General features: G+C 46.7%; 1 protein-coding gene across 2 annotated transcripts in view; it reads right to left on the minus strand.

Annotated features, from left to right (window-relative positions):
• LOC146829678 (phosphatidylinositol 3,4,5-trisphosphate 5-phosphatase 2-like) overlaps positions 1–26,112 on the minus strand; it is a 737,141-nt gene that overhangs the window by 107,377 nt on the left and 603,652 nt on the right. For both annotated transcript variants that reach the window (XM_085608354.1, XM_085608353.1), the window contains exons 25-26: positions 13,420–13,507; positions 2,606–3,308 (exon numbers count right to left, since the gene is read on the minus strand). In XM_085608354.1, coding sequence (XP_085464480.1) covers positions 2,606–3,308; positions 13,420–13,507 — 791 coding nt within the window. The remainder of the gene's footprint in view (positions 1–2,605; positions 3,309–13,419; positions 13,508–26,112) is intronic.

Genomic DNA, 26,112 nt, shown 5'->3' on the forward strand with positions numbered 1-26,112 from the left:
TCAGGATGGAGGCTGAAATGTTAAAATCATGCCTAAATATGTTGGACTCATTGCTGGAGGACAGGCACGGAATCACACTGTGTCCAGAATGGCTTCGATGAAAGGGAGCATCTGAGAACGGGTCAGGTGTGACTTTGACATGGTAATAGTGAGCTCCAGAGAATGCAGGAGGTCAGCCATAGTCTGGAGGTAGAAGATAACTGACTGGGGCTAACCCGCCTTCAGCAGCCACACTATGACGTAGGGGAAGTCTGGAACCTCGACCTCCACAGATGGGCTGCAACCACTGCCATCACTTTCATGAACACCCAATGGGCACTGGAGCACAGCAAACTAGAAATGCTCGTGGCCCACTGTGAACTGCAGTTAATACCTGTGGGCCAGCAGGACAGGTATATGGAAATACACATTCTACAGGTCCAGCACCACAATCCAGTCTCCAGGGTCTAGAGCAGACAGAACCTGGTGTGCGGGAGCGGGGCCAAGAAGCACGGCATTTGGAGAAGGAAGTCTAAGAATGCTTTGACGTCTTATGTATGTGCTTCTTGGAGTTACCCGACGTGGAGGAAGAGGTCTTAGAACACAAAAACGATTGACAGCAGGAACGGCTCTGGGAGCGGCCCCAAGATCAACCCTGGGAATGGGACTGGTAATGTCACAGAGCCTTCTTCTGTCACGCTGTCAGGAACTTCCTCGCCCAATAGCGAATTGCTTTGAGGTGCATCGACTTGCACTCCATGCAGGTTCTGGGGTCATGGCAAAGACTCTAGGGACCAGAGACAGACCAAATGAGGATCAGACCAAGTGAGGATCTGACACTGGCTGTGACATTCCCTGCAAGGTTTAGACCCTGTAGGTTTCACATGGGACATGTTCCTAACACACTGGAAGCAACAGCTCAAAAAGAGTAAAAAAAGGTCAAAACAGTTGGTCAGAAAATGACATTGGTAGCTCTCCAGATCTACACTGTTGGCACGGAAAGAAAGGAACTGAAGTCAGCGTGCCGCGGTAGCACTGCAAGGTCCCTTCTGACACAGACAACACTGATGCAGAGTCAATGGATGCCACCTACTGACGAGCAGAAGTACTGCTCAAGATTTTCCAGATATAGTCTGATGCCTGGGTAATATTCTAAGGTGAGGAATCTGCGGTTAGAAATCCCTTTTAGAAATATTTGTCACCCTATTATCCTAAAGTGACAATGACCAAAAACAAATTAAATTAATAACAGAAAAAATAACAATACATATTATTTAAAAAATATATAATTATATAATACCCAAATTATTAAAAACAAATAATACAGCCAATTACCTAAATAACCAATTAACAAATACAAAAAAAGTATTTAAAAAAGTATTAGAATTATCTAATAAATAACCAAAGAAAGTATTTACATAATTATTTCATAAAAAAAATAAAACCTAAAAAAGTAAAATCAATTAAAAATAGATATATAAAATACTATTCCTTTACAAACTCAACTAGCCCAAAAAAAGACATAAGATAAAAAAACATAAAATATTGTTGAATTAAAGACAAACTATAATATTTAACCATACTTAACATTAAAGTAATAACAACTTACAACATGAAAAATAGTAAAACGTAGCTAAATAATAAAACAATAAAATATGATAATATATACAGCTATATTTAAAAGAAAAGTCTGTTAAAAATTATATTCTTACCATCTATTACTGTGTCACATTGTTTTTGACATCATGATATTTTTAACTCAATATTTGTATTCCACGGTTTTTCCCCAAACTATATTTTGGTGGAATACCAATCTACAAGGCAGTCAAATGTGTGTGAATATGTGAAGTGAAACCTGTATTTATAACGTACCTGCACTTTATTATTTTCCTCATTACCAACCAGCTCCGGTCTGCTCTCTGTAACCCTTCTTTTGCCTATGAGCTAGTAACAGTAACACATACATAAATTAGATGGTACCTGACTGTTGCGTAACAATAAGCTTAAAAAAAACGCCCCCCCTGGATTCTAAAAGGAGTTCAATTGCATAGCATGGGGGAACCTGCAAGAGTGCGATAAAGAGACAGGAAGCGTAGGGTGGAGAAAGAAGGAGAAATGACATACGGTCTACACTTGGGCATCCCTGGCATTAGGCTAGACTGGCACTGGCCTCCTAAAAAACATTTGGCTGTAGCACTTATTTATTACTTATTTTTTTTTTTATTACATACTAAACATTGAACGTAGAATGTACAGATCTGTAAAAATATTAAAAAAAATAATTTGATATTTAACACGAATATGATACTGCTACCAACAACTGGCTACCTACCACTGACAACTGATGACGTCCGCTATGACAATGGAGGCGCTGTAATCATGTTATTACCCTAATGAATGTAAGCTCCACCAACATGCTCTGCAACCAGATTCCAAACCTTAGGGCAAGGCCAGGCTGGAACTCAGTCTTAAATTACGTCATTGTAGTTGAAGCATAATATGCAGCCATAAATACACGTAACAAAGTGGGATGCATAGCACGTGCCACCAGATAGGGCATATCAGACAGAGATTACATTTGAGGTCCTAAATATGACATTCAGGTGTCTTTTGAGAAATACTGTACCTGTCTACTTCGGGTATGCTTCTGCACTTCATGCAGAGGTCTGCCTCCCTCCATTCGGGTTCCCCATGCATCCTCTATTGAGCTACGGGTGTGTCTTAGTGGGTTTTTGGAAGCCCCCCACTGCAGTTCTGAGGCGGACACATTTCCTGATCTCATCTGAGAGTCCAGTTCACTGAGACATTTGGCCATTTGAAGAGCGGTGAGAGAACGGTCATCATCGGACCCAAGCGTTGGTGACTGTGAGGGTTGCTCTTTGGTGGACAATTCTGGCCTCTTCCAAGATTTAGGATTGGTGGTAGGATCTTCTGCGTAACCCGAGGGCAAGACACTACTCAATATATAGGCTGATTTTGGTCTTTTCTGTCTGATTGGTTTGTGCCGTCTGGTAGGCTGAGCCTGGGATGAGATGCCCCGTGGCAAACAGCCATGTGGGCTCAAGGGTGGTGGATCCTCTGTAGATGCCCGTGTTTTTCTTTCTTGTCCCTGTGCCACCACAGGACCCTGGCAGGAGCTTCTGGAGGGCTGTCTCCTGCAAGGTGCTGGCTGTAGGCTTGCCTCCTTAGGTGGCGTGATGAGGCAGGGGCTGCAGGGTGCTTCACCGTGGCCAGGAGAAGGTGCCTTTGAAATCTGGACTCCTTCAAAGATAAAGTAAGCAGGGTTGGTGTAACTGCTGGAAGAGTTTGGGAAACTGCAAGGCCGGCTTCTGAAATAAAGACAAGAATTTGTTTAATTGTTGGCCTCACACACACTCCACCTGGCAGAGAGTCTAGACACCACAGTCACAGTGCCAAAGACAACAAACAACACAGATTCAAAACACTCAAGCACAGCTTTAGCTAAGGTAGGAACCACTGGCACTCAATAATCATTCCATGTGGTTAGACGTCCCTGTCTTCAACAAGACCTTGTGGGATGGGCAATATTTGTATCTCCAACGGATGAGGTAGGGTTCTGAGCGGTGAGTTTACTGAGTTCATATCTAGGGCCAGAAGACCAGAGGGTCGGTATATTGATCACACGCAAAAAGATCTGTACGTCTCCAAAGAACAGCCACACAACAGTCACACTAAACAACTCAAGAAGTGACCATCACCCTCCCTATGACTTTGCTCCGGTGTCATCACACAACTTACGGACTGTCATGAGAAATGTCAGCAATCTATGTATGTCACAGCGGCGGCCCAACTCCACGTTCATGGGCGCACACTTCTTCTTGAGGGCCACCAACACTGACCAGCCTTTTAAATTGTACCTCTTGAGTCTCACTTACTCTACTCCCTGCAAACTCCATTTCCTGGGCAGCTCACTTCCCTATGTGTAAGAAACCCCTTAATAAAAAAGTAGTGTCACTGGACCTGACCTCTAGTTCTTACTTGCTAGCAACAATGACTTACCTCACCAAAGATACTTAAAGCTAAATCCCCCCCACCCCCCAGTTTCAAGCATAAATTAATCTGATTGCCATGCTCAACCAGCACATCTCTCGTCCTGTGCTCGGCACCGCAACAGCCTTGTCCTGCAACCAAGACAATGTCCCCTTGTGAAGTATTCAAAATGAGAGCTGCAATCCAGGAGTTCTTCTGGGCACAATTTGTGCGGTGGCAAGCATGTGATGTTTTTAAAGAACTATATTTAAAGGTTTCGGTTCAAGACATATAGACAACATAGTGCGATTATACATCATTCAGGACACCACCAAGCATAGCACATATAGCATGTCATTATTTATTAAAATCTCCTCTATTCTTGATTTGTATCAACCTCATATTCAGTCAACTGCGACCCTGCCACGGAGCCCTGCACCTCAAAGTAACCTGGGTGTCCAGTTTCTAATACATTGAATTAAATATACTATACGCCCACTCATTATTAGCTGAGTACAATGGACCTCGTTGATACATCTGGCTGACCAGTACTAAATTGTGAGAAGGTGGGTTGGTATATGCTGTCCACTAGTTAAAGTGGGCACCTTGTACCAGGCCACACGACCCTTATGATGTCTGAGGTCAAAGATAACCGTATTGAAAGCTATCCTAGAGGTAGCTATGGGGAGCAGCCTTCAGGCTAAGTCTTGAAGGAATGTAAAGCGGCTTGTTTTACCAGAATATCACCTCCTAAATAATTAAATGAAAGGAGAACCACACAGTGTTTATATAAAAATATGTATTTATTAATATAACACTCTCTACTAGTCTCTACATGAGACTAGAGCATAAAGCACACAATACTAGATCAATAGAACATTCGTAAACAGCGAAATACACAGCGGGCTCAAGTGGGAGACCGAACCATACACTAAACAAATGGTATAACAACAATGACTTCAATAGACACAGTGCCTAGAGCACGTAGAATAGCTGGGACCCCAAGGAACCACCCAAAGGAGTGACACAGGGAGCCCCCAGAGGACGGGTACAGTGAGGAAACACAGACATGTGCTCCGTTCACTCTATGGGTAATTCGCGGTTGGAAAATTACAAGTTAAGGACACTTCTAAGAGGACTTTGAGCAAACCCTTTGGAATTTAGGAGATTCTAAGACCAACCACCAGTGAGTACCAAAGTACCCGTGTTACCTAGCCCAGAGGAGCCGGGTGCATAGGGGTCAAGTGGTGTCGGAAACCTTTGTCATTTTCAATGGAGAGCTGCAAAGAAGTCCTGCTGCCCGGAGGGCGAAGAATGTCCGGTGGAATCCAAGCCTGGATTCGAGGGGAGAAGAATCTGAAAGGAGAGGGGACAGAGTCTGGGTCACTTCAGGTGACCAGGGGTTCGGTAGTTGAATGCCCACCGATGTCAAGTGCTTCAGGAGTGAAGAAGGGTTGCTTGACTCTGCAGCCACGGGGACCAGGAGACGTCGAGGATGACCAACGTCCAGAGGTGAGCTGTCCCACGAAGGATGTCAAGAGCTGAGGGGTCGATGTCCGGCTGGAGCACCAACAAGCCTTGGCAACTGCAACCCACACGGTCAGAGGAAACAGGTCACGGTGTGGACCAGCAAGGTCCAGGGGACTCTCCAAGCAATGAAGAGTCAGGGCATGTCTGGAGCAACCAGGTAAGCCCAAGAATTAGCAGGGTGACCCTCGCCAGGACCCACAGGTCAACGGACCAGGGATCGCAAGGAGACCTCAAGCAAGTCTGCAAAGCACCAGCCCACAGGACACTCGTGGAGTGGAGGCCAGAAATCTTTGTTGCAAATACTGCTCGGGGTCTGGACTATACGGGGTCCAAAGCACAGGCTCAGAAATCGTCAATAAGCACACGCACTTGCAAAAGTACGCGGTGCACAGGGGTTCGGGTTGCACGGTCCCCACGAGGGATACTGGTCTCAGAATTGCTGAGAGGGCAGTTCGACCTCAGGGACCTTGGGGAACCCACCTCCTGTGTTGCTGTTATCTTCGTAGACCTCAGTAGCTCGGGAGAAGCAAACCGGTCAGATGCGTTTAGGCGCCTGCTTTTGCAGGGGAGTAACTCCTTTACTACAAAGGAGATTCTTCAGTCATCCAGCGTCATGCAGGCAGTCGAAGTACTTGGTTTCTTCCTAGCAGAATCTTGTCCAGGTAAAATCTAAAGTCCTGTAACCAGGTAATCCACTTTATACCCATGGGAAGGGGTTGGAAAGATGATGTGGACCCACCTAGGGGAGGGGCAGGAAAGAGGGGTGGCTTCACCCATGTTCTTTGTCCAGTTTCACGCCAGAGCAAGAGCAAATGGCTCCTGGAATTGGTTTGAGCTGGACTATGCACGGGGACACCAAATGTGTCCCCAGTGCAGACTTTCTGGCACTCTAAGAGTGCACCCACCCAGCCCCAATACACTAAATCCTGTCTGGGAGGTGGTTACACCTCCCTGTAACAGGATGCCATGCCTTCATCTGTATGAGCTTGGTCAGCAGCAGGAGAGCAGAACCGTATCTGTGGTTGGCAGCATCCATTTTGTGCTGCCAGGTCGAGAAAGCTGGTACCGGGTATACCGGTGACCCACATATGTTCCTTCAGATGGGTGGAATCATACCTCCTCCGCCAGTTACTGGCGGGAAGGTATGATTCCAAGGTGTTTGACACCAAACACATGTTTCTAAGCAGCCGTTTTAAAGTTAGCATTTACCGCGAGGTTATAATGCACTTAAACATATATGTCTGGCTGCATCACAGACAAACCCAGAGAATGGTCTCCGAAGGCTGCAGAGGGGCTCTGTTCATGCAGGGGAACCCTCTCACATAAAACCCAGCACCCTGCCTTCAGGACTGTTAAGGCCTGCCATAGGGGTGACTGATAGGTATTTAGGTGTAGTGATTTAAATAGATATAGTGAACCTATATCTTAAGTAAGTGGTGCAAGCACCACCTTACACAGTCTGCTGTAGCAGGCTGGTCGTGTTCATTTGGATGACGTCTCAGGTGTGGCACAATACATGCTTCAGTCCATGGGAGGCCTCTTGGGTACCTATGCCCTGGGTACATGGTGTACCATATACTATCTGGAGTGTACCTAAAGTACATGTATATCAATTTACAGGAGAAAGCAGATAGACTGGGGTCCAGGATAGCAGGATCCCAGTCAGTCTAGGCCAAAAACAGTGTGACATCAGCAAAAAGTGGGGGTAACCATAAGAAGCAGATACTACTTTCCTACATAAATGTCCAGCAAACGTCACAGCAGCAGTTCGGTTTCAGTGGCTTTGTGAATGTGATATATGAGTTTAGCTTGGCGATCTACATACCGCTCGAGGGCCTCCACATATCCCTTCCATTTACTCTGTCGTAGCAACACCATGGAGAAGCAATCAGCCAAGTCATTGCAGTAGGCAGCATCCTGAATCCGGGCATCTATCCTGGGCGGGGGGGCTGTCATCTGGGCCATGGTAGCTCTGCCCTCTGCTAGTAATGTTAACAGGGAAGTGAGCATCCTAACAGACACAGGGCCTTCTGCTACCCGCCCCAGCGGGCCATATGGTCCGGTACCATTGTGTAGGCAGCATTGTCTTCTGTGACCTCGTTTGCCCTTCGTCAAAAGGAGGCTCTCATCGGGCAAGACATAACCAAAAGATCTGCCACTTCCCAGGAACAACTTTGGCATTCTGGACTTATCTAAGTGTGAAATGTATTCATGGTAACTGGAGAATAGGATGTTCTATTTAAGTAATTGAAATGCAGGCATAGATGTCTATAGTTCATGGAAATCATCTTAAGTAGAGAGGAGCAGCACTCCGCTCGCTTCTATACTACAGTCTATGACAATAGACTCTAGAACACTCTCCTCCACTGTACTCAACGACACTCCACATAACAACTCTCCAAAAATCTGCTTGTGCGGTCCCACAATCCTTCTTCGATAACCTTAAAGCGACTATACGATGATATCTATCATTGTTCAAATGACCCTGAGTGTCTTGGGCCAAATGCACACAAGCTATGTTTGGGAGAGGGGTGCTGGGCACGGCTGACATTCAGCTTTACTATTGGGCCTCTCATCTTACCACTGTTCCTGGTTGGACGTTGGGGATGGGGATGACCCAGCAGATAGACTAGAACTGCAGTGGTGTTGGGACACCAACCCAATACATTTCTTATGCCATTCCACTGCGCTCAGACAGGCACCTTCCTGAGGTCACCACATTGGTTTTCATGGTGAGGTACAAAGCACTATCTCAAATGGCCTTGCATAAGCAAATTACATTACAAACTCCGCTTTGGCAGGGCGACCGACTCCCGACCATCAATATGGCTTTGACATCTAAAGCATGGCACTCCACCGGTATTTCCCACCGGAAGGACATTTGGGAAGGAAATTTAATGAAGTCCTTTGCTACTGTAAGCAGCACGTATTGTATGAATTAGTCCAAATTTTATGATTACTTCAACTGTGTCATATGCTCGAACCCATGCAATCTCACCTTGTACGCCCCCGGAATATAACCCCTTTGAGTCTAAATTACTTAGAACCTCTTGAAAAAGGTGTGATCTCGAGGTTATATCGCTCTTAGATTATCAACTCCCGAGACCCATTAACCAGTTGCTGGTTAGCTGGTAAACAGACCTTGGTGCACCTGAGGATGACGAATGGAGGGAGGCCACGATGGCTTCGCGCACCCTACCTAACTTCTCCTGTCTACGCCTCATCCTGTTTAGTTACTTGCATCGCACCTATTATAGCCCTGAAAGGCTATCTAAAATGAGACCGGCGGCTTCTTACATTGTGCTAGATGCCATGCGGAGAGGGGTATCTTTACGCATATGACCTGGGACTGTTCCCCTTATAATACCTTACTGAAAAGGGAGTCCATTGCTCCCTTGTCACGGGTCAACTGGTGGCTTTGCAACCCAAGGTGGCCCTATTAGGGCGGTGAGAAGAGACTTATGGTAACAGAGCAACCCAAATACTCCTTGGCCTGGGGTACTGATCACTAAAAGAGACATAGAAAGGAATTGGAGTCTCAAAGCTCCTCGGGGACACAGGGCATGGATGACGGGCCTACGTTGGAAAGTTTGTTTAAACTGCATGGGGATGCCATGGCTATTTGACAAGCTTTGGGGAAGGTGGTTGGAATTGGTATGATATACATGATATGGACAGAAAGAGGAGTGATTAGAACGAACGCGGTTAGTTTAAAAAGGGTGGAGATAATCAGAGAGGGTAACACCTTTGGCTAACGTGAGGAGAGGAAGCTTGTATCACAGCAGGTACGTGAAAGAGAACGTTGGTGTAGTGAGAGGGGTGGAGAGTGACGGAGGAGGGAGAGAGTTATGGGTTACTTGGGTAAAGGGGAGGAAAGTAGTGAGAAACATGAACGAGGGAAATAGTGATGTAGATATGGGAACCTACTTGAGTAAAGACCGACGTGGAAGTGAAGTATAAGCTGTTAAGAGAAATTGTAACTAAAAGCAAGTTCTGAAAAGAAATGTTTGCAAACTAACAAACAGTTGAAAAGATAGGGAGATTGAAGGATTGTGGGGCATTCATTGACAGTCACTAAACGTTTTTTTAATTTATGGAGAAACTAAGTGTGTTAATGCAAGGAGTTCAATAATATATATCGTGATGGTATATCCAATTTTGAAAATAAGTTTTTATTGTTCATTCACAGTTACCCCTGACGAAGGGCTCCGAGGGGCCCGAAATGCATTGGGTCTTAATAAACTGCTTTTGACGAATATTGCTTCATTCGTGTTCATTGAAGAGGTTCGGATGGCCCACAAGAACATAAGAAAAAGTGAAAATTGCATTTCCTTGCATGGGATATTGTAAAACTGAGTCGAATTAGAAGCGGAAAAACAAGATGGATAAAAAATGGAAATTTCATTGAAGATGATTGATTAAAAGTATCTGCAATTGCAGCAACAGGCTGTCGCCACTGGCATTGGGGCTAAAAGTAGCCCCATGAAGATGATACATGATATGGATACCTTGGGGTAGCTCAATGCAAAGAGTGGTAATGTTGGGGAGTGGGTGTGGCCTTATGACTAGAGCAGTCGACCTCGAAGCTGGGGAACAGGGTTTGAGTCTTTGCAATGACATTCAACATCCAGTGAATCTGAGCAAATCACCCCGTGCCTCACAAAAACGAATGTGCCCATCTGTAACGAAAGCGCTCTGATACCCGATGTCTTGGGTCTAGTTTGCGCTAAATAAAACTCTAAAAAAAAGTCATAGAACCACTCATTAGCTACATTAGACACGTATTTTGCCGAACCGAACTCTCGGCGCCCAGAAAGTACCTAAAAGCTCCCTTGTCTTTCCTTTTCTCTCGAATCTGTACATAGTAACCTCTAACCCAGAGGTCTTCAAACTGGGGGGTGGGCCCCCCCTAGGGGGGCCTCAAGTGATCCCAGGGGGGGTGCACAGCTCTGGCCAGAAGAAACATTATGCTTTGTTTTCAGCCGAAAAAACTGAGCAGCAGTAACCACGTCTGTAATGGGCCATCAGTACCATCCTTTGTCATTTAAATCCTGGCTGGGAGAAGGTGTCCCAAGGGAAAGGACTCCACGTTTTCTCCCAAACCCCCACTACCATTTCCAATAATCACACTGTGGATACCTTTACACATTAGTAAGGCCTGCCTCACCAGAATAGTATGTTTGGAAAACATGTATTGTTTGCATCTGTAAATCAGTGGCAGAACTTAGCTGCAATGTTTAAATAAGTCTAGACACATTTAAACATTGCCAGTTTAATAGAATAATTGTGAACATTTTTGAGGGGGGGTCCGGGGACTTTTTCTTTTTTTTAACTCTTGGGGGGCGCGGAATTAAAAAGTTTGAAGACCACTGCTCTAACCACTATTCACCCCAAAATCAGTGAGTGCTCCAGATGTCTCGGGGTCACCATCGACAAGTGCCTGAATCTTCTAGGTCACCTGACTAACATAACAGAGAGTGCCCAACTGAAAACCCTAAAACCAATTCAACCGTTCATTTTGGATCTGAAACAGATAGTGCAAACTCTCATCATCTCTAAGCTGGACTATGGCAAAGACCTACTTACGGCATTCCCAAGATGCACCTGGCTCCCATGAAGGCAGTCCTAGACTCTGCTGCTAGACTTATTTCAGAAACAAGGTGTTTCCGTCACATCTCCCCAGTGCTCATCGCCCTGAACTGGCAATCTATACAACATAAAAGCATCTTCAGAATCTTGCATTACCCCCAGAGCTGTGCATGAGGGCACTCCAGAATACCTGGCTAGGAAACTCAAACCATCTGGTGATTGCCGTTCCAAAAGAAGTGCGAACTCGCTCCAGCTAGAACGACCAAGATTGGGGAAACAACTGTCTCCTGCTCCCTCTCTGGGAAGTGCTCCAAACTTTGGAACTCCATCCCCCAGAGATTCCGACCCTCAACTTTTGAATCTTTGGAAAGAGAGGTGAACGCCCTCTTGTTCTGGGGATACCTTATGAACTAAAAGCTACACTCTCCACTTTTTCGCAGAGATGAATCGCTCTTATCTTTCACCCACTCCAAAATGACTCCACAAATGTTGTTTTCCTGGTCTCACTAGAAGAGAACTGTATGCTGTATTCCACCATAGGGCAGATTATCCTTTGATCCAAGCTCTAACCCCCCCCCCTTTCCTACTGAGTAAGCTATATCTCCTCTCGCCCTCCACAGTTGTCTGCTAGACCTGACCCTGCGCTTTCTGAATGATGTATATATCCAAGTACCCTCGCTGTTTTCTGATGGTGATTATGTTACTCTTTTGCTTGTCTATATGTGCTTGTATTTGTTGTGTTGTGTGTAACTTGCACTGTTCCACTGTAAAGCTCTCCGACACCCACATTCTATAGTATGCGCTGTAGACAGCTCTTAAATAATGACATAGTGGGAGGTCGCGCTCTAGTTCCTTTTTTAGGTCTCGCCTGAAGCAGCACATGCATTATATGCACCCTCACTTGCTAGAGATATTGGGCCATATTTACAATAACTGGCGCATCCCTGCATATTAGCAGGGATGCGCCAGTTATTTTGCGTGACTCAGAAAGCCCCTTGTGCCACCATGGATGCACCGCATTTACAATGCGGCACACCGTGGCGCAAGGATAGACAGATGTGTGACGCCTCTGTCGCCGTAAGGGTGACGCAGTGCTGGAGTTGTGTCGCAAGCTCGACGCAACTCCAGCACTGCTCAGGGGTGCCCTATACCTTATATGCTGCGTCACTCCTTACGCCTGCTACAAGCAGGTGTAAGGATTTGACGCAGCTGGGACGTAAAAGTAACTCAGTGAAATCTTGTCGATTTCACTGCGTCACTTTTACGGGACCTCCTTGCGGTGGAACACCCACCCTGCATACATTATACCAGATGCAGGTATAATGTAGCGCAGGGCTTTACAACGTGACGCATTTCACTAGATGCGTCACGTTGTAAATATGTCGCATAGTGGCGCATTGTTTACGCCGCCGCTGCGTCACAAAAGTGACGCAACGGCGGTGTAAAAGTGTCGCAAGGGGCCTGTAAATCTGCCCCATTGTATATAACAAGGGGCTCGCAGCCCGCCCATGGTTTTACATTCGTTGACTTCATTGATACTTGCTGCGACTGAGGTACTATTCGTATTTCCCAGTAGTCCTTGTTGAACCGCTTGCCATGTGGAGCTCTGTTTTACTAAACCACAGGCTCTTCAAGTCGAACTTTTCTCCTTTGAAATGGATTTTTACTGTGACAACAGACGTTGTCTGCTTCCAAATGGATTCTCACTAACACATGGGCAAGGGTGCAATTGCTGTCTTTATGTGATAGGATTTTTTTGCCAGATGACATATTTCTTTTCTTTTTCATGCAAGGGGAGATTGAATGCTTGGTTCAGAATCATAGGGGTGTTGATCCGAGGCCAAATTCGCATTGGAAAAGCTAATCGGTCTCGCCTTGGAGACTATTGACTCTGCCATTGGATTGTGTTCTTGCTGTGCATGTGCATTGTCGACTTGGGCAATGAACTGTGGAACTGCTGTATGGCAGTGTGGCTGCTGTGCAGCATGGCTTAAAATAATAATAAAAAAGGAACTTTGATGCATCCAGCGCTAACACGCTTTAAAACAAATGCATTAGCCCTGGCTGCCTGTTAGAACTTTCTAAAATTAGTTTCCGGTACACTGCAAAGTATCCACACTGCTATACAGCAGGGCTACAAAACATTGACAAAGCCAATAGGTCTCATAGGCGAAACCTATTGGTTTTGCGAATGCTTGTCCGGTATATGCCCCTTATTTCTTAGGAAAAGGCCATTATGACTAAACAGTGATATATCTCCCCTGTAGTTGGTGCACCAGACTTGAGATTAAAGTTCAAAGTTCATTGCCTAGAACTTGCTCCTTGTCTCACCTCACAACACGAGGAGTCGGGCTGCAGGCATCTTTCGGAGATCTGAGCGGTTGGGACTCTGCATCCTCCTTTTCTAAACTGATCCAATCTGGGGACATCAAAGATGACAGAAGTTAGTCTTGAACGTCAGAAGTGGTATCCCAATAACTGGATACCAGATGCAACAATTACCAAACAAGGGTCTGAAGCCCATAAGATGGAATGGTTACTTAACTGAAATACCAGCTCTTAAGCTTGTCATCTCTTCAAATGCAAATATTCGTGCTACAAATTCTAGACATGTGGATGAAGGATCACAAACCACTGTGCATGTTTATTATGGCTTTTAAGTACCCCAATGTCACTAGAAAGAAGTGTTTGAGAGAACTCCTGAATAGCAAAGTTCTTCTCAAAATGGCCCTGGGTGTTATAGTAGATCTATTTATGATGCCAACACAGTGGCCCTCTTCCATTAAAGAGATCCAGTGTTACAGGTCAGGAGCTCTTCGATATCCAGGATGACATGTTCTCCAGACTCGCGTGAAAGACGTGAAGAGATTTCAGGGACGAGGTATGAAGATTGTAATTTGCAGTGCATAATAATTGGAGAACTTGCACACGCAGAGATAGACAGAGTGGCATCAGATTGCTTCCATGGGTCAGGAGCTGATGGCCCACAAAGCGTAGTCGATCATCATGGAGCAATTCCACTCGAGAATAGTTTTCATTCTCAGGGAAGGTTCGAACCTTAACAATCACCGCTTTATGACTTCTCGCATTAAGACGATGAGCTTTCAGTTCCCAGACCTTGGAACATCCACTCACTGGTGCTACTCGAAACACTCACTGACCATGAGTGCAAAAGGCTTACAGTGAACTCCTTCTATTTTCAATTCCAGGGAGGAACAAGATTGGCTCCTTTTGTGGGGTGGAAGCGAGAGAAGCATGTTCTGACCAGATTTGGGAAATGGCTCAGTTTAGCAGATAGCGATAGACCCAAAAACCAACAGTGTGTTATTCTCAATGGTTGATCCGCATTCAAAGGCCACAGTTTAAGTAAGACATGAGCGGTAATACTGCAAGGATAGGTCAACATAGAAACCTCTTTCAGCAACATACAGAGACCAGATAAGGCTGATACCTTTAACACATCCTGGGCACCCCAGCATGCACAGCTTAAAGTGGTTCTTATTCATTTTTAAATTTCCTTTGGCACTCTCCCACAGGTATGACCAATCTGGAAGGCCTACCATTGGCTGCCTGGCAGGGATACTGCATGGACCCATCTGTGCCCACCATTGAATGGGATACATCCTCTGTGAAGTGCACAATACTAGGCCCTGGACTGCAGTCTAACCAGCCTAGCAAGGAATAGATGCTTTGGGCGCATTTGTTGAGGTGCCCAAACTAAGAAGATACTGCCTTGAAGTGCATTTTGTTAGTGGTCAGATCCCAGGCTGAGCCTGGGGACTATTTTTTGCTGATTCAGTCAATTTGGCACCCAGCAAGATCTTTGGGAAATGATGTCATGGACAATGCAGCATCTCTGATGAGTCACTCATTGTGATGTATGTTGTTGTTTTAACCTAATTTTGATTGAAAAACAATTATAATGCCTCGGAGATTCACTTCACTCTCCATGTATTAGAAAGGGTCTTAGAAGATTCAGTAGCTGCCAATTTTTAGCAAATTAAAATAACATGTATGACAGACTGAACACAACTGGATGAAAAATAATAGCACCAACCACCTTCTTTCTGACGTCATCATACTCCGAGATTCCATGCAATCAGGATCTTTCGCTTCAAGAGTCTCTCAGATAAAACTGCGCTTCACCTTTTGGCCCAGATTGTCAGGTTGCAAATAAACCTTTTATCTTCTCATAAGGAACACAATGACAAGAATCATGCTCAAAGCTCAGATAAACAATTGTTTTCGTCACACTGTCTTTAAATTGCAATCAGTTCTGCCAAGCAGTACCACCAATTTGGGGTTTTCCAGAAGACACTTTGCGGGTTGACAAAAGATATTTCGAGATTATGTAGCTAATATCTATAACTCAACAAAAATCTGATTACCGAGCCATTAAAGGTTGATTCCACCGCTGTTCTAACTGTGCGAATCCCTTTCCAAGGTAAGACAACCATACCCAATTCAATGTGCATGGATCTTACAGAGATTCTCTCAGATGGATAAATATGATCTCCTTATGATTTCTTCGATTCTTTCAAAAAGAGACATAGCCAACTAGCTTAGGCCCTCCATGCCATCAGACAACACCAGCGGAATCATGTCTACATATGTCAGTATCAACACTTCAGATTGTTCACGCCTAAACTTGAAAATAAAGAAAGAGTAGAGGGTACCTATTGATTCACCTGTGTCCACCAAGACAAATTAGATGAAAATGGATTGCAGGATATGAATATTCCTTCTATGGCTATCAGAGAAGCAAAGCATGCTTTTCTGCTTTTTTTCTCAGACACTAGCATTATTATAGATTTTGGGATATTTACTTTCTACCTATTTTACCAAATGGATATTTCCAAAAGAGTGTATTTCCATTACAGTCTAACTCGTGCAAGGTAGATGAATACCAAACCATCAATATACACTTTAAGGGAAATCTCGTGAGAACCGAAATTTGGTGAGAAGGAATGCACTCGGCGGAAATAAAATGGCAAATAAGAAAAATATAAGTAAACCAACCTCTGTGCTGTTTTTTCTGTACCACTACTTTTTGGGGTGAGTAAGTTTAATAATAAGGTGTAATCTAGTGGTGAACAATTAGATTGAAAACTTCACTGCTCTGTAGAAATAATATTGTTGTCAATGGCCCACACCGAGAGAAATAGATTAGGTTTAGCAGAATAATTGCCAGAAGAATCAATCAGTTTACCCTATTTATAGATTTGAAACCTAACCCCCCCCCCCCTCCAGGAAGAGGGTATTTGAACTTGAGGAATACAGGCTAAAAATGTACTTCATTGCAGGTTGGTGGGCAGAAGACCATCAAAGCCTTTGATAGTACAGTAAGCGGAGGTGCACAGTCTGTCTAATTATTACTCAAACTGGGCACATATTTATGAATTCCATTGTATTTCTTTCAGACAGTGAAATAACCCATACACTGAGAAGCTTTCTGGGATAGTGTGATTTTCAGTGGCTGATGGTCGCTGTAAGGCTGGGACATCCCCTTGAATTCCATATAGTTGTGATACAGATATAACTAAGTAAAATACTACTGATGATGGAAAGCTGCGTCTCCGGCACCAAACGGACATTGTGGGGGTATCACCTGGGAGGCAGCGGCTTCGCCGTGCTATATTCCACCATTGAGCTCAAAATAAGAGCGCAATCAAGCTTATTACCAAGTGTGGTGGATCTCATTCTGAGAGCGCCGACACCAGAATCAACCCAGAAAAGGAAGATGCGTTGTTTCTGATGTGCCACTCTAGACATTTGTGCATTAAAATGACCAACACACATAGACCGTGATGTAGGCCTGATCATCCAGCTGAGTCTGTTCCGTCAATGACAGTCTTTACAGATACGTTTCAATATTGCGTTCTAAGGGGAAACACAGTAGATTCATTTAAAACAGCATCAATAGGACACCAACATATTTGCAAGACCATTGATTGCTGCAAGGATGTATCCACCGAGTGCCAATACCATCTATTTCATCACCACCTACCCGTCCTTTGTACGTTCTTCCTACAAAGCGGTACCTGTCTCTAAAATAATCAAATAGTAAAAAAAAAATCTTTGACTGGTCAGATTTCTTGTAAGCAAGAGCTATCGGCCATTTTGAATAGGTTGAGTAAGTGGCTTTCAATAAAAACCGGAACAATCCCGCTATGTTGCAGCTCAACTGAATTGTTAGGCTAAGACTAGTTACACATTTCTAGGTCTCGCCTGATCCAGCGCATGCGCTGGTCTGGCGAGACTTATTGAGAGGGCTCCAAAAAGTGCCACCAGGCCAGCCTAGAGCTACAGTGCATGTGCGCGGGCGCGCGTGCCGCGCTTTACCGCAATTACTTTCACTTTCGCGGCCGCACGGCCGCTTTGCATAGGCAATAGGTCCCGCTTTTGGGACCTTATAAGTATTTAGTTATGCAACTGTTGCATGGCTAAACCCTTATAAGGTCCCAATGGCGAGACCTATTGGCTATGCCAATGCTTGTTATCTCTTGACTGTCAGACAGCGATAGCTGTCTAGTTGCAAAACACCTTTTGTGGGCTGTACCAAGATCTTCCAGTGGGCGTAGAGCCAGCTCACTGCTTTCATTGGTGGGCTTTGCTGTCACTCTCATTTGCTTGCTTGTTATTCAATGGATTTCCTGCCTCTTCCTTCCTCACTCTGTATTTGTCCCTCCTCTGCAGCATGGCCATTTCACCATCTGTTTGATGGGCTGACCTGTATCCTCCCACTGGTCACATTTAAGGAACCACTTTTTTCTTTGCCGGTAAGGACTTCAAGAAAGTGCATGTGTTTTCTAACTCTCAGCCCCTGGTGTTTCTCTCCCACCAAGTACCCACCTGCTGTCTATGTTGCTCTCTCCCTCACATGCTGCTTTTCCCCTCCCTCAACAAGGCTTTATTTTTTTTATCCCCACTAGTCCCTGTTGCTCCCCCACACTGTACAGACATTTTTTTTGCATTGTTGTGGAGGGCAACTGCTATCTGCACCCACATGCTCCGCTTCACTCACTTAATATTGCATTTGTTTTATCTACTGATCTACATGGAGTCCGTCTTCTTACACTGGTCATGAAAAAAGGAAATCGTGTCCACATCTTCCTCTAGGGACTTACACGTGTGGTGAAGCATGTAAACATCAGAACGCATGCCTCTGGAACTCGCTGCTTCCGCCTTGAGTGATCGCTCCCCTCGCTGCTCCTCACAGCGTGGTATCGTATTGCTGCATTGTAACCAAGTTGTGATATCTGCATAGCTCCATTTTTAGTAAGCTTCGTAATTTCATAGCGCTATTATCCCACAGCGCTTACATTGCTTTGATTGCATTGTTGTGTGTGATTTCCCCCGGCGCCCTGCTCTGACCTCCCCTCCATTTTGATCCTGCTGTTGTTGTGTTCCCCTGAGCCCGCCACGCCTCCCAGCTGAGCCGCCCTCCCACAAGCACCCAAAAGCATTCCCCAAACCTCGCAGCGCTGTGATTCACTCGCTGCTTCCGCCTTGAGTGATCACTCCCCTCGCTGCTCCTCACAGCGTGGTATCGTATTGCTGCATTGTAACCAAGTTGTGATATCTGCATAGCTCCATTTTTAGTAAGCTTCGTAATTTCATAGCGCTATTATCCCACAGCGCTTACATTGCTATGATTGCATTGTTGTGTGTGATTTCCCCCGGCGCCCTGCTCTGACCTCCCCTCCATTTTGATCCTGCTGTTGTTGTGTTCCCCTGAGCCCGCCACGCCTCCCAGCTGAGCCGCCCTCCCACAAGCACCCAAAAGCATTCCCCAAACCTCGCAGCGCTGTGATTCACTCGCTGCTTCCGCCTTGAGTGATCGCTCCCCTCGCTGCTCCTCACAGCGTGGTATCGTATTGCTGCATTGTAACCAAGTTGTGATATCTGCATAGCTCCATTTTTAGTAAGCTTCGTAATTTCATAGCGCTATTATCCCACAGCGCTTACATTGCTTTGATTGCATTGTTGTGTGTGATTTCCCCCGGCGCCCTGCTCTGACCTCCCCTCCATTTTGATCCTGCTGTTGTTGTGTTCCCCTGAGCCCGCCACGCCTCCCAGCTGAGCCGCCCTCGCCCCTCCCCCTCCGCTATCCATATATGACAGTAGTTCCCGCGCGCAGCGCCCACGCGCAGCGCCCGCGCCCAACCCGCGCCGAAGGTGCGCCAAAGGTAAGCCCGTCTACGCCCGTCCGCGCCTGGACCGCGCCCAGCGCCAGACCCCCTGCCCCTCGCGCTGCGCTGCCCTCCCGCATCACCTACGATGCCGCCACCCTCCTAGCCCTCAACCCCGGTCGCGCCCCCAACTGCGTCCAAGCCGCTCCTGGACACACTCATGGACCTTTCTCCTGCTACTCCTGCAAATTCAGCGGCACCGACAACATCTCTGCTACGTCCACACCACAGATTCCCGACCCCAACCACCTACAATGCATCCTTCTCAACACCCGATCGGTCCATAGGCATGCCATTGACCTATGGAATCTACTAGACACCATTTCCCCGGACATCGCCTTCCTTACGGAAACATGGATGAATGCTTCCTCCGCACCAGACATCACCATTGCCATCCCTGAAGACTATAAGATCACCCGCAAAGACCGTACCAGCCACACAGGAGGAGGAATCGCCATCGTCCACAAGAAATCTATCCGCATCTCAACCAGCTCTGACGTCAATCTCGCCAACTCCGAACATCTTCACTTCCAGATCCACATCGACCCCAAAACAACACTCAGAGGCACTCTCCTCTACAGACCACCAGGACCCCGCGCAAAATTCAGTGAAGACATCACGGACTTCATCACCCCACACGCGCTCCCCTCCAAAGATTACATCCTTCTGGGAGACCTCAACTTTCACCTTGAAAAGACCAACGACCACAACACCTCCACCCTCGTGGACAACCTCGCCAACCTCGGACTTAAACAACTAGTCACTTCCCCCACCCACATCGCAGGTCACACACTCGACCCCATCTTCACATCCAGCAATCATATCTCCTTCTGCCACACTACGGATCTCCTCTGGACCGACCACAGCTGCGTTCACTTCATCTACAACAAGCCGAAACCCATCATCCACTCCCAACCTACCCTGCAAAGAAACTGGAACAAAATCACCACGGACCAAATCTCCGCATCGCTCCTTCGAAACTCCCCAGCCCTCTCTTCTAACGCCAACGAAGCCGCCGCCAACCTCACCCTATGGTTATCCAACACCGCCGACACCTTAGCTCCACTGAAAAAACGTCAAAGCAAACCTGGCAGCAAGAAAGCCTCATGGTTCAACGATGATCTCAAGAAGTCCAAGAAACTCTGCCGCTCCCTTGAAAAGGCCTGGAAAAAAGACCCAACCACCAGCACCAAGGACGCCTTCAAAAGCGCCACCCGCACCCACCACCAACTGATCCGAAAAGCCAAGAAAACAGCTTTCAAGGATCGACTTGACAACAACGCTCACAACAGCAAGGAACTTTTCAACATCGTCAAGGAATTTTCCAATCCCTAGGCCAACTCCAACGACATCATCCCCTCTCAAACCCTCTGCGACTCCCTAGCCTCTTTTTTCCACAACAAGATTGCAGACATCCACAACAGCTTTGACAACCAACCCGGAAACCAACCCACCCTACCATCTGCTGACCACCTTCCCCCCGTGAACACCCTTAACGCTTGGAACCCAATCTCCACTGAGGACACCATCCGCCTGATGAATTCCATCCACTCAGGATCCCCCACAGACCCATGCCCTCACCACATCTTCAACAAAGCAGACTCCGTCATAGCACCGCACCTCCGAGACGTCATCAACTGCTCCTTCAACTCCGCTACCTTCCCAGAAGACTGGAAACACGCCGAACTCACTGCCCTTCTGAAAAAACCAACAGCGGACCCCACCGAACTCAAAAATTACCGCCCCATCTCGCTTCTTCCATTCCCGGCCAAAGTCATCGAGAAAGCCGTCAACAACCAGCTCGCCGCTTTCCTCGAAGCCAACAAATCCCTCGACTCCTCACAGTCCGGCTTCCGAGCCAAACACAGCACTGAGACCGCCCTCATCGCAGCAACAGACGACATTCAAACTCTACTGGACAACGGAGACACAGTCGCCCTCATCCACCTCGACCTCTCTGCAGCATTCGATACAGTCTGCCACAGCACCCTTCTACAACGCCTCAATAACATCGGAATCCAAGGAAAAGCACTTGAATGGATCACCTCGTTCCTCACCGGAAGAACCCAGAGAGTCCGCCTTCCTCCATTCAAGTCCGAGGCCTCTGAAGTCATCTGCGGCGTCCCTCAAGGATCCTCACTCAGTCCCACCCTCTTCAACGTATACATGAGACCCCTCGCGGCCATCGCACGCCGACACAACCTCAACATCATCTCCTACGCGGACGACACTCAACTAATCCTTTCTCTCACCAATGACCCTAGCACCGCCAAAACTAACCTACACGAAGGAATGAAAGAAGTTGCCGAATGGATGAAACAAAGCCGTCTGAAACTGAACTCAGACAAAACTGAAGTCCTCATCTTAGGTACATCCCCCTCTGCATGGGACGATTCCTGGTGGCCTGAAGCCCTCGGAAAAGCACCCATCCCGACAGACCACGCACGGAACCTAGGCGTCCTCCTGGATTCTTCACTCTCAATGAACAGACAAGTCAGCGCCGTATCCTCTTCCTGCTTCAACATTCTTCGCATGCTCAGAAAACATTTCGCTGGATCCCCCTCGAAACAAGGAAAACAGTTACCCACGCTCTAGTCACGAGCCGACTGGACTACGGAAACACCCTCTACGCGGGTACTACCGCAAAGCTCCAGAAGAAACTCCAACGAATCCAAAACGCATCAGCCAGGCTCATATTAGACATCCCTCGCAACGAACACATCTCTGATCACCTTAAAGACCTCCACTGGCTACCCGTCAATAAGAGGATCACCTTCCGACTGCTTACCCACGCACACAAATCACTCTACGACATCGGACCAGATTGCCTCAACTCTCGACTGTCCTTCTACACCCCCTCCCGCCAACTACGATCTTCCAGCCAAGCCCTCGCCACTATACCTCGCATCAACAAGACCACCATGGGAGGCAGATCCTTTGCATACCTGGCTGCTAAAACATGGAACTCACTCCCCGCCTACCTTCGCCTCACCCAGAACCACCTAGCGTTCAGAAAGCAGCTTAAAACGTGGATATTTGACAAATAATCCTCCTCCCCCTCCTAAGCGCCTTGAAACCCTCTGGGTACGTAGTGCGCTATACAAATTTTATGACTTGACTTGACTTGACTACTTGCAACAGCAGCTGCATTCTCGCCCTTCTTTTTTTTTTTGCATCTGCAAAAACGAACTGGCATAGCAAATAGGTGAAAATGCATGTTGTCAATGCTTGTTTTTGTGGAGGAGGTGCTGGACTGTTGCTCTAATTCATCTCCAATAAGTTGCTTCGTTGTCAGATCAATTTTGCGTGTCTTGAATTTGATCAATGGTATCTGAATAAGCCCTCTTCTCAGCCATATATTATTGTAGCTGAAAAGATGACATCAGAAATTGTAAGAACTGTGCAATTGAGAGTCTCAAACTTTGGAGACCACAAAGGACTTGCGTTTGGAACAACAAGAAGGGGTCCCACTTTTGTACACCATAGTCAGACAGGAGATTGGTATCCACTGTCAGGTACTTCAGAGCTGGTTTAGGGTGGTTCTCCTGTCAAGTGTCCGTTCCAGGCTGCTCTCCAGACACAGCCTTTGTGTACGGTGATGCTTCTACTAGCAGGGTTGTCCCCACGCTGCAGCACCCACAGCAGAGGCACGAAGTGGTTTGTGATTTCTCCACCTGGTTGTCATAAGCCAACTGAACTGGTTCATCAAGGAAAGACAAGAGCGCAGGCCTCACAAGAGTCTGCAGTCCCACACCTCTCTTAAACCATCTGCAAGATGGCAGCATTGCGGAAGAGTGATCAGCAGCTCCCAAGTGAGAGGCCGAATTCAATCTCTAAAGGAGCCCTGGCTCCCTGTCCCCCTCACGTCAGTGTCTAGGTTTCCTCCCTCCAGCTTCAGGAATGTCAGCAATACTCTTCCACTGTCTGGAAAAACAACCTCACCTTTATCTTGTGCAAAGGCCTAGCCTTGGGTATCCAAAATGCATCAAACAGTCCTCCATTACGATGGCTCACTCAGACACACCAACGCTGGCTACACACACAGAAATGCATGACATAAGTGCAAAATGTCAGCACTAGGAAGCAGGAATGCACATAGAAGCAGAGCTTTATATGAGAGGGTCAGTAGGCCTCCACGTCATTGACACAGATAAAAAGATGTGGTCACTCACAACACAGGGTACGCTGCCGCTGCTGCTCTATGCTCGAAACTCACAACAGGGACAGCAGTCCTCTGTCTGTCAATGACGGTGCTCTTGGTGGCGGGGCACTCCTCCAGGGTCACAGGGCAGCTCTGGGATCTTATGCATGTTAAGAGAGAGGACTGGACCTCTGCGCACACAGAGTAGCATGACAGTAGAACCAAATAAAAAAGAGAATATCACACACATGCAGTTTGACACTTAGGGCAGGGGAATACAACTGTATAACATGCAGGGGACATTCCATCCCCCAAAGCGTTTGTTTCTTCGCCAGTGTAAAACAGCATTGACAAAAAGTTGTTTGGATGAACTCCAGGTCCTAAGTAGTGGAGGCCGTGGACTACCAGCTCTGGGTGACTGGCGTACAGTCAAATGGCCAAGAACAGACAGTTCCAGGTCACGTCCAGTGGAAGGGCACAACCCTTCTGGTATCTATGAACAGACTATGAACTAGCAAGATGGTGCCTGACAACTGTGCCCTTGTTGTGTGGCTCCCGGTCTCTCTTAGTTTGTCATACTTTTGTTTTCATCCACTTTTGTTGAGTTAATCCCTTCCCTGTTTCGGGCAGCCCTTTTCCATTGGTTGGTTTTCCTAACTCTTTCGCTGCCGAATTTCTGTGATTCATAATTTTAGGTTGTTTGATCCCATCCCTACTACTGCATCTGGGTGTTTCCTGGTGCCTTCGGTGCTCAATTCCGCCATCTCTTTAAAAGTATTTATTGAGTCCCACTGTTTGTGTCGCTTGTTCTTGCAGGCCTTCCACCCCGACTCTGAGATTGCTTATTATAATGCCATCCACTCTAGGAGTGCAAAGGAATCTTCTGTGACTGGTCTTCGCTAGCATGATATCTTTCTCTCTCACCTTCCCTAACCCCACACTCTTTTCCCTGGTTCGGAATGATTCAGGAGATTGCATGACCATTCCGCCTCTCTGGAAGTCCTTAAGGGACGATTGGTAGATTACCATCTAAATCCAAAGCCTGGCTCTCCCTCGTGGGAATGGGTGCATTCCTGACAGTTTGCTAGGTCCACATATGGGCGTTGATTCAGCTGCTAATCCATTTCAGGTTATTACACACGCTATTAATAAAAGTCAGAGTGATAGAAGGTCACTCTGCAAAAGCTAACCTTTTTCTTAAATAAGATTAACCTTCTAGTACTGAGCCCAACTGCATGGATCTCCAGCAACAACAGCAACCCCTGGAACGACTCCTGGTGTCCGCCAGACCTGGCACCGGCACCCATTCCCACCGACCACACCAGAAACATTGAAATCATCATCGATAACAAGCTCACCATGAAATCATAGGTCAACGCCGTCTTCCTCACTCTGCGCATGCTACGAATTATCTTCAAATAGTTACCACCACACACGAGACGCACAGGGACACAAGCCCTCATTACCAGCTGACTGGACTACGACAATGCCCTTTACGTAGGAATCACCGCACGCCTCATACAGAGACTTCAAACCATACAGAACACCGTAGCCAGACTCCCCCTTAACCTTCCCCGACGAACCCACATCACACCCCACCTCAGGCAACTCCACTGGCTCCCCGTACAGAAGACATGTCAATTAAAGCTGCTGACCCATGCACACAAGACGCTACGTAACACAACCAAGGACCCGCCTACATTAACCACCGCATGAACTTCCACCAACGGTCAAGAAAATTACGCTGCACCTCCCTATCACTTGCCCACACGCCCTGCATCCACCAAAGTTGGAGTGGAGGACGCTCCTTGTCCTACATCGCAATAAAGGCCTGGGCCAGCCTCCCCAAGCAGCTCCGGACCATCACCTCACTTCCTTCCGGAATTACAAAAGCTGCGCAAGACCTGGCTGTTAGAATGAAGCTTCCGGGACCTGCTAGTGCCTGGATACCCTACCAGGTGATTAGCAGCACTATATAAATCCTGATTGATTGAGGATGACAGCAACAAAAGTTGTGGATTCAAATCTCAGGCACTGGTCGCTCCCATCCTCGTTCTGGCATTACCAGAGAACTTTCAGTGGATCCTATGAAGTATTATTTTTAGTCTTCGCTCCCTCAGTTGTTTCAAATGGACCTGATTAAGATTACGTTCATTCTCTCTCGTTTATCCCAAGATGCATTACACTGGCCACACCATTAATCAATACAGACAGCCCATTACTAAGGCACAATTCTGACTTTTCGCAAATGACTTTTCCACAAAACAGATGTTGCAGTCCTCTCACTTTAAACAATGGAACTTGAGATATTGGGCCCAATTTAACTCTTGGCGGTAAGGATACTTCGATAGCGACAGGTTATCCTTTTGGCCAAGAATGCGGTTCACCCACCAACTTTATATGTGGGCGGCCTTAGCAATAATCACGGCAGAGACATCTACGCCTCCCCCATGAGTAATCTCCCCAACGGACCTGTGGAGTAAGGGCCGTTGGAGGTCGATCTGTCATTCTGTCCACCTAATTTACATGAGCGGAATAACAGGTGAGTTTCCATCGCCTGTCACCGCCAGGAATACCCTGGCAGTAAGAGGCAGTAAAAACTGCTAAATGCTCCCTTCACTATGGGAGAAGGCTCGCATAGCGAGGGGAGCATTTTTTTTTTATTTAAAAAAATAAAATCCAGTTTAGGGA

Source organism: Triturus cristatus, chromosome 5_2 (assembly GCF_964204655.1).
Source record: "Triturus cristatus chromosome 5_2, aTriCri1.1, whole genome shotgun sequence".
Lineage (NCBI taxonomy): Eukaryota > Metazoa > Chordata > Amphibia > Caudata > Salamandridae > Triturus > Triturus cristatus.